Below are 15,365 nucleotides of genomic sequence, written 5' to 3' on the forward strand. Positions count from 1 at the left end.
TGTGTAACTAGAAAGGCTGAGATGTTCCGATTGCACAGTTGGCAAAGATAATCCTCTTTCATTTATTACACAGTGAAACCTGTTTAAGGAGGTATACCTAGGGTAAGGGACATAATTCCTGAAATCAGTGATATGTTTATATCATATTCAATTTCACCATAGCCTATCAAGCTTTCCTTCGAAACAGAACGAAATCAATCCAAGTTACTTTGATGCTTACATTATATTGATGTAAGATGCTGAATACAAACATTTCAATGATTTGTAAGAATTGTGTCCCTTACCCTAGGTCTACCTATTTAAAATCAACCCCCCTTTTGGTATTTTAAATGGGTTTGATTGATATAAGGTTACTGTGTAAAAGTAGTTTTAACTGGTATAGAGATTTTTAAATACCAGTCTTTATAAAAATCAGACAGGTGATTCATGCCAGTCAAAACCTAAATCAGACAGGAGGTGATTCATACAAGTCAAAAACTAAATCAGACAGGAGGTGATTCATGCAAGTCAAAAACTATATCAGATAGGAGGTGATTCATGCATGTCAAAAACTAAATCAGACAGGTGATTCATGCAAGTCAAAAACTAAATCAGACAGGAGGTGATTCAAGTTTTTTGGTTGATATTATTCATTGATATTTTTCATTAACACTAAAAAATAAAGCCAAGAAGAGGATTTTTTTTATTTCGAAGTGTTTTATCATTAAATGCACTCTTTTAATAGGTAACATAATACATTTAATTCACTTTAGTGATAAAAATCTGGGACAGTATCCAGAATTTCATGTTTGATGAGGAGGGGGGTAAACAGAATTAAGGCTGATTAAAATCAGGGACAGTATCCAGAATTTCATCTTAGATGAAGGGGGGGACAAATGATCCTCCCCCTATGAATCCACACCAGAAAATAAACCACATCTTCATCTGATGTTCAAAGACAGACACGAAAGTGCACAAGGATAATGATTGAGTTTGTGCTACATGTAAGAATACTAAATGCTGCATAAACTGTAGACTAGATGCTTATAAGTTCCTTCAAATTATTTATATTGTTTGTTTGTTTGTTGGGGTTTAACATCCAAGCAGCAATATAAAATTACTTATAGAATGTGTACATATACATGTAGTGGTAGCTGGTAAAACAAGATTTTGCATTCTACTTTGTGCTAAGTTTATCCCAAACTGAACTACTATTTACTGTTACAAAAATTTACATTATGCATCATCTATAAGATTATTAAGTGCATGTAGACAGGAAGTAAAAAGGGAAGACAAGGTACAAGTTATACTGCAAAAGCAATATACAAATTATCTTAGCTTTTCTCCAGTAGAAGCTAAAATTTCTGTAACAAGGAATTTTGTGTTCAAATGTATGTTTATATCATGTATATGTCCAATAGAACAAAGATTTTTTTAAATTGATAATGAATGGTTCAGAAAATGATTTTGCAGTTTCCTAAAGAAAGCAATGAAATTTTGCACAAAATGAAAGAGTTAATCTCCCTTTTTCAATGAATTGCAATGCTTTCTATGTAATTTATTACTCTTGAATCCTTGCAGTTGATCAAAAACCAATATTAAACTTTGAGAAAGGATGCATTTTTGACACAAAATAAATGAAAAATTCTTGAAAACAAAATTTGTGATGTGCCACTCACAGCCTGGTTTTTGCCTGAACAATTATATAGAATTTAAAAACATTAGCAGTGGTCTATATTTATGAGTTTACAAACAAGAATTAGCTGCAGCTGCACTCAAGAAATTATCTTTTCTGCATTTCTTCATTTTCTTCACTTTATTCCTGCTGGCAACTTTTCTGTAGAGATATCAGCCTAAATGTGGTTTTCATAGAGTTTTGATGGCTTTGTGATTGCGACTTATGTGTATAAATAACAGTATATACAACCTAATGTATGATGTGTTCAGCAAGAAAACCAGATTAAACCTGTGAAAGCAGAAATTTACAGCTATGCTGAAGCGCATCTGGTACCTCTTTTCTCAAACCTGTTACTCCTTCCACATGAACTGTTCCAAAGGTTAACAGGTATGTTTTTCTCAGAACTAAGAATAAAAAATCGATTTAGAATTGCTCAAAGCTCAGATAATGAAAAGAAAGGACAAACATATACAATAGTCCAGTCCTTGAACTGATCCATGCAATGATTTGACAGATCCATGATCGCTGACTGATATTGAACGCTGACGGATGGATAGCTGACGGATTGACGAATAATCTGACAACAGTTTTGTTATGTGAAATGACAGATAATCTGTTTGAAATAAAAGAAATGTGAAATAAAAGTATAGATTGATGTTTAAATCTATTGCATTATGTAAACAAGTGTAAAATTGACAAAGAAAACAACAAAAACCGTAAAATACATTGACTGCTCTGTGGTCACGTGATGCGATCACAGGTTTAATGGATCAGTTTGACGGATCGATGACTGATAACAATTGTTGTTGCACAGATCGGTTCAGGTCCTGTATGTCCATTGAATATCATAGGCAAATAATAAGAGTGTAAAAGTGTTTACAACAGCTTTTAAAAGGCAGTAATTATGGCCTTCGAAGAATATATATCTTTCTTTTAGCAGACAAATGTATGTGCAGCCCACCATTTCTCAATAAAGTATAAATCTCATTCATAACTATGACACAAGATGCTGGTAGAACTAAGCTAGTACACACTCAGACTTCTTAAGAAACATTAAAGGTAATGCTCTTGATCTTATCAGCCATTTGAGTTCTAAACAATAAACAAAAAATAAATAACAAGAAACAATATTGTACAAAGAGTATTATGATTCTGTCTCCGTGTTGTCAACGTCACCATTTTTTGACTTCGGTTCTAACTGGTAAGTTATATTGTCAATGCCCTCGCCTCCAAAAATGGAGGTAGTCGATGTATTTCGTCGTTTCCAGAATATAAGTCCAATGGTTGGTAGAGCTAAAATAATAATGGCACCTATAACAATGCCAATTATACCTCCAGCGCCAAGTCCATTCTTTTTGTTAGTTTTCACTGAAAACAAAGAACAGAGGTAATGATCATAGAAATGTGTACATTGAACTATGAAATTTATACAAATAACACAGATAAGAGGGTGATAGAGCAGTTTGTTACCCAATGAAAATTGTTGTCACCCCGAGACTTAGCCAAGTGTATTTTCAAGGGGTAACAAACTCTCAATCATCCTCTCAGCTATATGTTATTTTATTACAATAAATGTTCCATTGTGTCATTCTTATTCAATTTAAGCCCCCAAAAATAATTTGTTTTCATGTTTGTCTTTCGTCTTTATCATTTTTTTTCACTATTATTATTGCTTTGTTTTCTTTCAACTTAGCATTCATTTCAAACTGCAAATTAACACCCCTTTTTTGTGATGGACCTTTTTCTTGCTTTCAAACAGAAATATCAATAAGATAACTTCATAATTTAACCCCGCTGCGTTTTTTGTGCCAGTCCCATGTCAGGAATTTCTGGCCTCTGTGTGTCTTGTTTCCGTTTCACCTTTAGATTATTTTTGTTACTTCTGTATAAAGGGGCAACTCTTTCGTTGTATCTGTGTGTAATGTCTTGGGGCAGCTTCAACCTGCCCTATGGTATGACGATTTCCTTGTCATTTAGTGAAGACCAATGGGTGGCCTTGGGCCGACATTTTCATCCCAGTGGGATTGTTGTTTTGACATATTCACCATATCTATTCTCATTATATGTGTATGAAAATTTAACAGCAATGACATAGATTTTCATTTGAACACTTTCTTTTTTAACCTCAGTCACTTTTTAACTTGACACTACAGTTATAAAAGTTTGGGTGCTGAAGTAGATTTAGCATCATAACTACAAAAAATATCTGCTGAATTTCATTTATTGATTGATGTTATATCAGTTATTGATATGGAAATTGTGCATATTGATTCCTTCAAATGCAAAGTGACTAAGATTGAACTGGTACCTAATATTTACGGAACCAATTTAGCTTTTCACAAGAGGGTAATTGACAAAATACTACCACCCTCTAAGACATGTGATAGAACAGAATATTACCCACGTATTGAACCTATCAAAATTCAGAAAATTGACATGATGTATGAATACAACAGTGTAATAAAAGGGAAATAGACTATTTTACTAAAACAACTGATAAAAGATGTCATTTATACCCACTGTCATTTGAAACCTCCAAAATAATGTATAAAAATTTATTAACCCAATTTTGTGGCCTCCTACCTATGCCTAAATGAACTATTTGAGTAACAATGTCATATGCATGTTACTTGTTTTTTTTTGTGAATGTCAAATTGTTTAAATATGGTGACATCAAAAATGAAAATTAGCATCCACAATGACAAATTGGCTGTGAATCATTAACCAAGGAGGTTCTTAGTTATAAGTGATTTGACTGAAAATCTATATTACCACCTTACTTTGAGTGTGAAACCTTTCTGCCATTTATTGTTTCTATGATAAAGTATCATATAATTTTTCATTTATGAAATTGAATTGAGCAACATATGATTATTATGCTGTAAATTTACTTAAAAAGGGAGATAACTATTGATTGCCTACCTTGATTATGAGCAGCTTGAGTAGGACCAGTGTAAGGATTCACTGTTGGTAATGTAAAACCAGGTCCAGGGGTTTTACTTCCTGGTTTAACAGACGCCTTTGAGGTCGTTCCTCCTTGCTTAGGAGTAGTAACTCCTGGAAGTGGAGGTGTAATGGTAGAGGGTGAAGGCCCTATTTGTGGTGTTTTCATATTGGTAGCCACTCCTGGGGTGTTTTTATCTGTCGTGTCTAAAACTGAAATACGAAAATAAACATGTCAAATCAGACAAAATTTTTAAAGTGAATAAGGGCTATATTGCCGAGAATGTCACACAAAAGGATAAGGAAAAGTGATTCTCTGACAAAAATTGCGATCGGTCATCAATCACCGATCAGTTTCCGGTGAACATGGTTTCACCACAGAACATGGTGAAACCATCGATCCGTCAAACCGATCCATTTAACTGGTGATGGCATCATGTGACCACATAGCAGTCAATGCATTTTACTGTTTTTGTTGTTTTCTTTATTAATATTACACATATTTACATAATGTAATAGATATAAACATTAATTTAAACTTTTATTTTACATTTCTTTCATTTTCATATAGATTGATTACTACATACTATAAAACACCTGCTTCAAAAGAAGAAATAAAACAGAAATTTGAATACAAAGGCCACACCCATGATTGAATATATACGAATTATGATTGCCACTGTGGTAAATGAACTTTAGTAAGTAGAGATATTACAGATTTGTAAATCTGAAAACAAAACGAAACGAAACAAATTGAAAAGGAGTATTCTTCTATAAAGACAACTATTAAAGCAAAAAATGATCAAAATCCCTCATAGTCTTTAGCATGTTGATATACCATAATTTACCCACCAAGAGACAGGTTTATCGAAATTTACAAACCTTGTTGATTTACACAGACAAAACCTCTAATATCTGAACAATCTACAGCACCCCATTTTCCATTCCATGTCTGTATCTGGACACAGTTCTTGGGATTTCCACGCTGGTCTTTACTAGAGGGTTCGTTGGTGTCCCAGTTTATAAAGTTCGCAGTTGTCAGATCAGACCACTCAAATCCACCTAAAATATATTGAAAGGAAAATGAAGTTCACAATGATAAATGCTATTAGGCAAACAATATTGCTGAGACCCTGCTTTGTGCTAGTCTGACATGCTGAGCCAGATCTCTGTTGTACTAGCTCAGAGAAATGACAGCCCACGGGCAGGCATGCCAGCCCACTTGCACACATTATTCTGACTCCGAGCAAACCAGTCATTACTCTATCTTTGCATACTTGGTGGAGAAGTAGTGATAACCACCTTTTAAAATCTTTGGTGTGACTTGGCATCAGGATCAATGTAATACAGTTGATAATAAACCTTCACAAAAACAATGTTATGGACCAACTACTGTTGATAACCATAAATGGACCTTCAAAACATTGTTTTGGTTCAACTTAAATACATTCTTTGCTTTCAGGTCCTCTCTTGATTTCTTCAAGGTACCTCATCACTTATTTTTTACGATAAACAACCAAAAAAAAACTAGATATTTCCCCTAACGAAACTAATACCCCTCAAAGCCTGTTGAACCTTGTACATTTGGGGAACAATCTGGACATACTATTTATATTGGATACAATTTTTATGATGGATAGACTAAGCACTTTCGATACACAATTTGATGTCATTTCTAAATCTCCCAACTCCAAACAGCAATCAGTACCATTTTTTGTTGAGAACATAATAGCAGGATGTGATTAATTATCTCCATCTGGTAATCTAACACTCAATGGAGTTTCTGCAAGTTGTTAAGGTAGAGTTGCGGACAATGCATCAGACCATGTTTGGTAAAAAATACCTAAGTTCCAACAGACATCTGTTCTATAATGCTTGTTCGAACATAAATTCCTGCAAAATGCACATCCCAATATTATTTTTAACACCCTACTGAGTCATAACAATCCTGCAATTCACTGACGAGGAGTTTCAGACAACACATGAAACCAAGCTTTGCTGAAAATGTGCAAGTCAAACAGATGTCATTTCTATAACTTTTGTTCTATTACATAAATTCCTGATAGTATGCACATCTCCATCTGGTTAACATAACATCCAACAAAGTTTCATAACAACACAGCAAGCTGCATAGATATTAGTTTGGACAGACAGACAGATAGATAGGGTGAATTCTATATACCCCCAAAACTTTGCGGGCGCATAACAAAAGAAAGCACCTTTTTTTCTTCTTGTGAATAATGTAAATAATGATCATCACTTTTCATGGCAACAAATTGCTTGCTTCCACTATTATCACATTCCATGAAAAATGAGAACCAAAAATTACATTAATTTTTTGAATGGCCCAAATTTGAATCTTCAATTTTATGAAAATAGAAAATAAGAACAAACCTGGAGTTTTATGGAGTCCAATCCACAATCCCTCTGACTGTACAGTGAAAGACTTCAGCATATTCAAAATAAACTTATTATCATCTGAGCTATGTACAGATATCATGGTAGAAGTTTGCTGTGCACAAGTTAGTGCAGCATTCAAATAACTCTTCATTGATGTTTGTTGGTAATAAAAGCGATAGCACTTGTTTCCATAAGAAATCCAATCTTGACTTCGGCACTGCCCATTTGGTGGAGGAGGGGTGGCAGGTGGTTGATCTGTACCAATGAAAATTACATATTGAAATCCTGATATCCTGACATGATTCAACAAAGTCTACAAATGAAGTGGAAATGGGCAAGTAGGGCATTAATGGAACATTAAGTGATTACCACCCTCCCCAAACATAATGATGACAAAAGGGCGATGGCAAAATGTTCAAAATTGCTTAACTCAAAAAATGCATCTTGGATTTTGTTTTTTTTACTGTGCTGAGTAGATGACAGTGCAAAGTTTAACAAAAAATTAGCCATTCCATTATTTGATGGACATGGAACTTTTAGGAGTGTATCAGATAATACCTTGCCACATCTTGTAGAGGGTTATTACAATAATTACTTTTATTAGAATTCTGCATAAAGCAGCATAATAATTAAAGACTAATTTTAGTGAACTTTACTTTGCTTGTACAGTGTACTTGTACATCCAATTGATTGATTGATTAGTGTTTAATGCCCAAGCAGCAATATTTCAGCCATATCCAGGCAATGAACATGAAATGGATGATAAAGAGTAATCAAGGGAACCAAGGTTATAGTGGTAATCAAAAGAATATAATCCTGGGACAAAGACCAGAAATGGAAAACAGACATACACAACAAAGAATATAAAGTGACTAAAGTCATACATACAAAGTAACAAAAGCTAATGGGCAACTCGGACTCCACTGAAAACTGGGACCATGGACCAGGTGCACCGGTAGGGTAAGCGTCCTCTGCTTTTCTAGAAACACCCGCCGAGTTGCTCGTAAAAAGTCAAGTCCGGGGGAGACAAATGAGGAAAGGAAAACTATGACCCATTGAATAAAATCAGTTTTCATGGTCCAGATGGATACACCATAACGATTCACAAGTTCATGATGACGCCCATAAAACTTCTTTAGTAATGACTTCAATCTTGTAGCAGAAGCCTATTTGTTAGAGTTCTAGCGCAATACAGAAAGTCTATGCAGTTTTGGCAAGCTCTGGCATAACGTTTAAGTTGTGATATGAACACTCCATACGCAGGTGCTGAAGGGATGTTGCCACAGATGGAAGGAAAGTTGACAATTTTGAATGAAAAATCATCACGTTTGTGGTAAAGTTTGGTCAATAGTTTTCCTTTACCATCGATTTCTAAGTGTAGGTCAAGATATGAGGCTGACTTCACAGTGTCTGTAGTATCCTTTATCTCAAGTTCTTTGGGGTAGATGCGATGTATCAAATCCCCGAAATTAGGATTGTTTAAAGATAATACGTCATCTATATAGCGGAAACTGAGATTAAAGGATCTAGCTAAACAATATTCTTTTTTTTGGATCAGATCAGCTATAAAGTCAGCCTCATAAGAGTGAAGGAAAAGGTAAGGAAGTAGAGGAGCACAATTTGTTCCCATTGGAAAGCGACTGTTTGTTGGAAAACACGTCCACAACACTGGACAAATATGTTGTTGATTAAAAATTCCAGCATTTTGTAAACATCTTCCTCAGTATATTTAGAAGATGATTTGGAATAATTTCTTACAAAGTATGAGGAATCTCTACCATATATTTGTATCTAGGTGTACCATCTTTTTTGGAAAAACAACGATGTATAATGTTAGCATGAAATGATGATGAATTGAAAAATGGGATGGGACACAAGGATAATAGGGTTGACAAATTTAGATTGCCACTGGAAATAGGGTGGGGAGGGTAGGGTTGAGCATTTAAGCCAAGGCTCCTACTTGGAATGGGACACAAGAATAATAGGGTTGACAAATTTAGATTGCCACTGGAAATAGGGCGGGGAGGGTAGGGTTGAGCAGTTAAGCCAAGGCTCCTACTTGGGATGATGGGACACAAGGATAATAGGGTTGACAAATTTAGATTGCCACTGGAAATAGGGCAGGGAGGGTAGGGTTGAGCAGTTAAGCCAAGGTTCCTACTTGGGATGGGACACAAGGATAATAGAGTTGACAAATTCAGATTGCCACTGGAAATAGGGCGGGGAGGGTAGGGTTGAGCAGTTAAGCCAAGGCTCCTACTTGGGATGAGACACAAGGATAACAGGGTTGACAAATTTAGATTGCCACTGGAAATAGGGTGGGGAGGGTAGGGTTGAGCAGTTACGCCAAGGCTCCTACTCCTATTGAATACCACAGCAGGGTTCTATAAAGTGTGATGAATGTGGCAATTTTCCCAACAAAGTGCAACACTATGATTAGCAGTAAGGTTTTCCCTACTATAACAAGTAGCATGCAAGTGGCACCTCATTCCACCACCTGGGGCACACAACTCAGCTGCCCAGTGGGTAGAGGGCCCTTGCCGCTGCCAGGGTTCTGAGAACTATTCAGTAGCTTTATACAACAAGCTTAGTACTGCTGTGGGCATTTTCCGTTCATAGCCAGAATTTGAAATGGAAACATGTTATAAAGATTCTGTGAAATTTTCATTAAATTCATCTAGTGGTATAGGAGGAGGAATGGATAAAAGATTGGTCACCCCATCTGCCAATATTAAAAAATGACAAAGTCAAGGTCCCACCCCTGTGTATAATCATGATAATACACAAGGTTGCATGCATGGTTGTGCTAGGTATCTCCACTTATACAGGAAGTTTGATATTGGATAGCAACCAACATTATTAACAACATATGCTTTATCTATCAACAAATTTATGTAGCCACATATAGTCCCTGAACCGATCCGCACAACGATTTGACGGATCGATGACGGCTGACTGATTGATTGGTGACAGATCAATAACCGATCTGATTGCAGTTTTGTTATGTAAAACAAATGTAAAATAAAAGTATTAATTAATGTTTAAATCTACTGCATTATGCTAAAATGCGAAAAAATGACAAATAAAACAACAAAATCCATAAAATATATTGACCACTCTGTGGTCATGTGATGCGATCACTGGTTTAATGAATTGGTTTGATCAATGACTGATTGAAAACTGATTGGTGATCAATGATCAATCATAATTTTTGCTGCTGGGATCGGTTCAGGTACTGTACCACATTTGAATCAATCTGTACAATGGCAGCCCAGAAAATGGCAAAGTTCCATGAAACAGGAAGTTGTCATTGGACAGCAACTATGATCACTTACAAAGTACTGGTATACCAAATTAATATTAAGCCACACAACGTATCTGAAATCAATCCATCCATTATGAGCTGAGATAATTGAGATAAAAACATAGATGGATAAAGTGATTCCAATGTACCACCCACTCGTTGAATGGGAGTGTAATGAATGTAATATTTTCAAGAGTAATTCAGATTTTGATAGTTCAACATAAACCAATAAAGAGAAAAACTGTTAACAATGCTCACTAACTTTATACTCCCCACTCATTTGGTAACAGCACCTATAAAGTTTGACCTCCAAATTGATTCGGATTTGAAGTAAGAGGAGCACAATGGGAATATGTTATAAATACTCTGTGATTTTTTCTTGCAAAAGTCAATTCAGTGGTATAGGAGAAGTAATGGATAAGAGTAAAGTACCCTTCTACATAATGGTAGAAAGGAGGGAAGGAAGTACAGACACCACTATCACTATATACCTCCTAAAAGTGAAGGATATAACAATAATAAAGTATACTGTGAAAGAACTTTAATTTTGGATACCAATTTTCATTTATTGGGGAAGAAACACAAGTTTGTGAATTCTTAAATTCATGGTTTTGAGGTTTTCAGTAAACACATCAATGGGAATGTCCTTTTCATGTGGAACCAAATTTCATGGTTTGGCCTACCCACAAAAACCATAAAAATTGGTACCTCACGAACAATAGTACTTTCACAGTATATTATGATTGTCAAGATAAATAAAAATGAATTACCAGAAACACCCAATCTTAAAAATTGTCCACCTAAAACTCCATGAACTGAAATATGTTTTACATACTTGTTGTTGTTTTACATATATATGGCAACTGTGTGTTACAAGGTACATCAGCCCAATGTCCCGTAACATTAGATGACACACATCCACCACCAGGTGACCGAGTTGGCTGTCCACTGTCCCAATTTGCATATGTGACTGACCAACCAGGCTGAGTCCAGGTATAGGCCCCAGTGTTCTACAAAGGATCGAATATTGAACAAGCAATTTATAGGACTAGTCATGACTGAAAGTACAGTAAAATTTGTCTAAACTGAATTCCTTTTGGACTTTGAAATTAGTCCAGTTTTTACACTGATATACAGTGTTATAGGATTTTTCAAAATTTTAGGTTTCCTCAAGAAAACTTTAAATAAAGATTAACTTTCCCACACTTGAAGTTTGCTTTCAAAACTTTTAAACAAATCCTTTTAAAAATTCAAGATTTCTACTTGCCAAACGGAAAGTTGGGCATAATAATCAACTTTTCCACACCAACACTGTACTTGCCCCAGGTGACAGGAAAGTGGAATCTTAGAACACTGATACAATTAAACTGAGATAAAACAACTTTAAAGAAGAGTCAAAAAGAGACTGATCTTGACAGGTTAGTTGATTTCCGAGTAGCAGCAAGGGACAAAAATGACTGAATCAATTTAAAGCAGGGGATAAGAGAAGCAGAACCAAATCAAATTATGCTCCAGACCCTCATGTAAAAATTGAATATGATAAAAACAAATCACTGATTTCAAGAGATATGTCCCTTACCCTAGGTCTAGCCTTGTACACAGGAAAAATCATTTCACATGTTTTTCACATGAATTTCACATGATTTTCACCTGAATTGAGCAAAAAAACTGAGTGATAAATTTCACGTTAAATTCAGGTGAATCGAGTCTTCACATGAAATTCACGCGAATTGATAACATGAAAGTCGTGTTAAGTGAATTTCATGTGAAAGTCACATTAATTTCATGTGAAGTTCACATGAATTTCATGTGAAGCTCAATTAACATGAACTTCACATGAAAAATATTTGCCTGTGTAAGCATGTTAAACCAAATTGATTCTAAATTACAAAAGGGTTCAGTTGCAATAGGTTTTACTGATATACATTCAAACAAGAAATTCTAAAAACTGTGAGGAAAGCTCAAAAAGGATACCTTTGACTGTTCCCCAAAGAAACCAACTAGTCAAAATATATAAAAAACTCATCAAAGAGAAAGTTAACTTTGCTTGAGTCTAAAATCAAATCTCAAAGTTTGGCATACCTATAAAACCTACTTTCAAAGTATCAGGAAACTGTGATGAGAAGATGCAGAGAAAACTGTTCAGAAAAAGGTGTGGATGGATAAGAATGGACAGATGGACATCATGGTCACTAAATACCTTCTGCTTTCAAATCAGTGGGTTAAAAAAGCGCTACGAACTAAATACTTACATTAATATCATTCAACCCTATCCAAACTGAGGATTTGGAGGCTACAGACGGATCATTTATCATTAGAAATAGGTTGGCCTGCTCAAATGGACCAGCTATGGTTGCTAAGTAACTGTGCCTGGATCTACAGTCCTGTTGTGCAGCAGACCATGTCCTTTTGTTGGCGATGTACTGGAAACAGTCACTGTTATAAGACTGGGAACCAGCAGGACAGGGGTTAGGGATGGCCTCAGGTGTTGTTATTGAAGGGTCTGTAAAACATAAGTTTTATTGATTAATTTAAGTTAATACTCAGTGATTGCATTTAGTATCTGTCGATACACAGTAGGAGAAATGTGTCTAAAAGCAGACACAATTTTACAAGGTCTACAAACAATGCGGAAATTGGTAAAATTTGAAGTGAATATACAGTAAAAAAAGAATGGTAACGGTAAAATCCGGATTTGAAATAGCGGAATTCCACTGAAAAGCGGAAAAAAAATCATGTCTGCTATAAGACATGAATGCTCCCACTGTAACAATAAGTTGCATGCATTGTCATACTAGGCATGCCCAACTCTCACAGGAAGTTAATACCAAACTGCAACCAAAAATACTAAGATCATATGTATTATGCTCCATAAACAAGATTTGATGGCTGATTAACCCCTTTTAATCCATTGGTTGCACACATTTGCAACATTACAATTATAGCAGAAGAACATCTATAAAAACTATAAATTATTTAAGCCTGACAAAAAGATATCAAAAGTAAATTAGCAATCTGGATGCCACTAAAAACTAGGAGCATGGACCAGGTGAACCAGTAAGGTAAGCATCCCCTACCTTTCTAGGAATACCCTCTGAGTTACTCATAAAAAGTCATGACTGGGGTGGACGAAAGAGGAAAGGTAAAATATGACACTGAACAATTCAGTTCCCATGGTACCGATAGATACACTGTAACGATCCACAAATTCATGGTTACCACCATAATACTTTTGTAGTGATGACTTCAATCTTGTACCAACATAACCCTGTTCTGGAAACCTAACTATTTTAAGTTTAGTATGGTACAAACAGTCAGCGTAGTTGTGCAAGAGCATGTAAAATCACTGTCTAAGTACAAAAAATTTACAAGCTACATAAATGTCATGTGACTATAATGCAGTACATATATAAGATTTTAGTGCCTTACATAATATGCATAACAAGACAGTATCTGAACATGTAACATATAAATACATCATACTGTATCATTAAGTAGATGTCTTTGTAAGAATCATGCAAAATCTGAAAAAAGTGATACATCCCAAAAAAGGCTACACATTTTTATTTTTGTAATTAAGTTGTTTTATGGATCTATATTATGAAATGTGTAATTATTCATTCTAATCTACCAGCTCTTAGAAGATAATCAACATTGAAAATCCAATAGATTCTATTGTATTTGAGTGTAATTTGCAGAGTAATCTCCCTTAATTTTGAAATCTACAGTGCATTCTATATAATTTTTATCTTCTAAGAACACGGATTATATGAAAAACCAAATGTTAATTTCTGTTTGCTATGGCAATTCAAACATAATATAAAAAATAAAAATATGTAGGCTTTTCACCAATGAATCATATTTTGCATGATTCTTAGCTGGAGTGCTACTTAAAAAGTTACCCTTTAAGTAAAGAAAACTTACTTTTATTTGTAGCACATATGTAACCTTGGAGAACATTGCAAGGAATGACTGCCCACTTTCCTGCATTGTGTGTTGCACTATATATCTGTACACAACTGGCCTGAAAATACATAATAAAAAGAATAAGAATAACCTCTTTAATGACCTACATTTGGAGAAGTTCAACCTACTTTCAAGAGTTCAAGGTAACAGACTTTCAAAGTTTCAAACTAATGATCCACTTGAGGAAAAACAAGTCCAGGGGATCTACATATGTAGGACATTCCTGACACTCCGCCCCTATCAAATTTTCTCAGGTTGATAAATTATGATAGAGACATTTCAAAGTTAATATTCCAATTTCCCGTTCAAAAATAAGGCATCAAATGGGACATGACATGATACCCTGATACAAGGTGTCATATTTAAAATCTATGGACACATGCTTAATTACAAATCATCACATGGGAATAAAAGATACAACTCAACTACTTCTTTATATTCAAAGAAAGATAACTCCAATCCATCCAAAAATATTTGGGGATACAAACAATACAAAATAGACTTAAGTGTAAACTATGCGATCAAACAGAAATTCAAACTTGATCTATAGTTCATGATACTAAATAAGTAAAGTAAAGTAAAGTTTCAAAAAGATCCTTCTATATCTTCTAAAATTATCATCAGGAAACTGTTGAGGGACAGAGGGACAGACAGGCATGCATTTTTTCGGACAGTATCACAAATTACCTTGCCATTTTGTGTGGCAAGGTATAAAAAGGTACCAGTCATTACTTCATTTAATGCCTGAAGAGGGACAATTTTCCATTTTATATCCTAAAAATATTTTTAATCTGCATAATTTATGTTTTACTTATGAACCTTGTACAACCACAGAATGTGTCGCATACAATCAACTCCTTGACCTATACATACCCCACCATAGGAATTTGGTTGACCTTTGTCCCAGTTTGTAAATTTGACCTCAGTGTTATCAATCCAGTAATAACTTTTATCGTAATGCTGTTGTAGACCAATCCATGGTTCTACACCAGTGTTCTGGAGTATGGTAGTCACAAAGGCTGAAAAATTAAAAACAGGAAGTTGCATGTGTTGTTGTACTTAGCTTACCCACACTTGTACAGGAAGTTGATATTG

At 35.0% G+C, this 15,365-nt stretch overlaps 1 protein-coding gene across 2 annotated transcripts in view; it reads right to left on the minus strand.

The window, feature by feature from the left end:
- Nucleotides 1-2,304: 2,304 nt before the first annotated feature.
- The window catches only part of LOC148605948 (lymphocyte antigen 75-like), a 76,210-nt gene continuing 63,149 nt past the window's right edge, over nt 2,305-15,365 (minus strand). For both annotated transcript variants that reach the window (XM_088547630.1, XM_088547631.1), the window contains exons 42-49: nt 15,144-15,289; nt 14,229-14,328; nt 12,557-12,807; nt 11,140-11,314; nt 6,995-7,255; nt 5,483-5,662; nt 4,580-4,813; nt 2,305-3,025 (exon numbers count right to left, since the gene is read on the minus strand). In XM_088547630.1, coding sequence (XP_088403756.1) covers nt 2,802-3,025; nt 4,580-4,813; nt 5,483-5,662; nt 6,995-7,255; nt 11,140-11,314; nt 12,557-12,807; nt 14,229-14,328; nt 15,144-15,289 — 1,571 coding nt within the window. In that variant the 3' untranslated portion in view covers nt 2,305-2,801. The remainder of the gene's footprint in view (nt 3,026-4,579; nt 4,814-5,482; nt 5,663-6,994; nt 7,256-11,139; nt 11,315-12,556; nt 12,808-14,228; nt 14,329-15,143; nt 15,290-15,365) is intronic.

The sequence above is a fragment of the Perna viridis genome, chromosome 10 (assembly GCF_037379345.1).
Source record: "Perna viridis isolate PV_CMFRI_1.1 ecotype Kerala chromosome 10, ASM3737934v1, whole genome shotgun sequence".
Classification (NCBI taxonomy): Eukaryota; Metazoa; Mollusca; class Bivalvia; order Mytilida; family Mytilidae; genus Perna; species Perna viridis.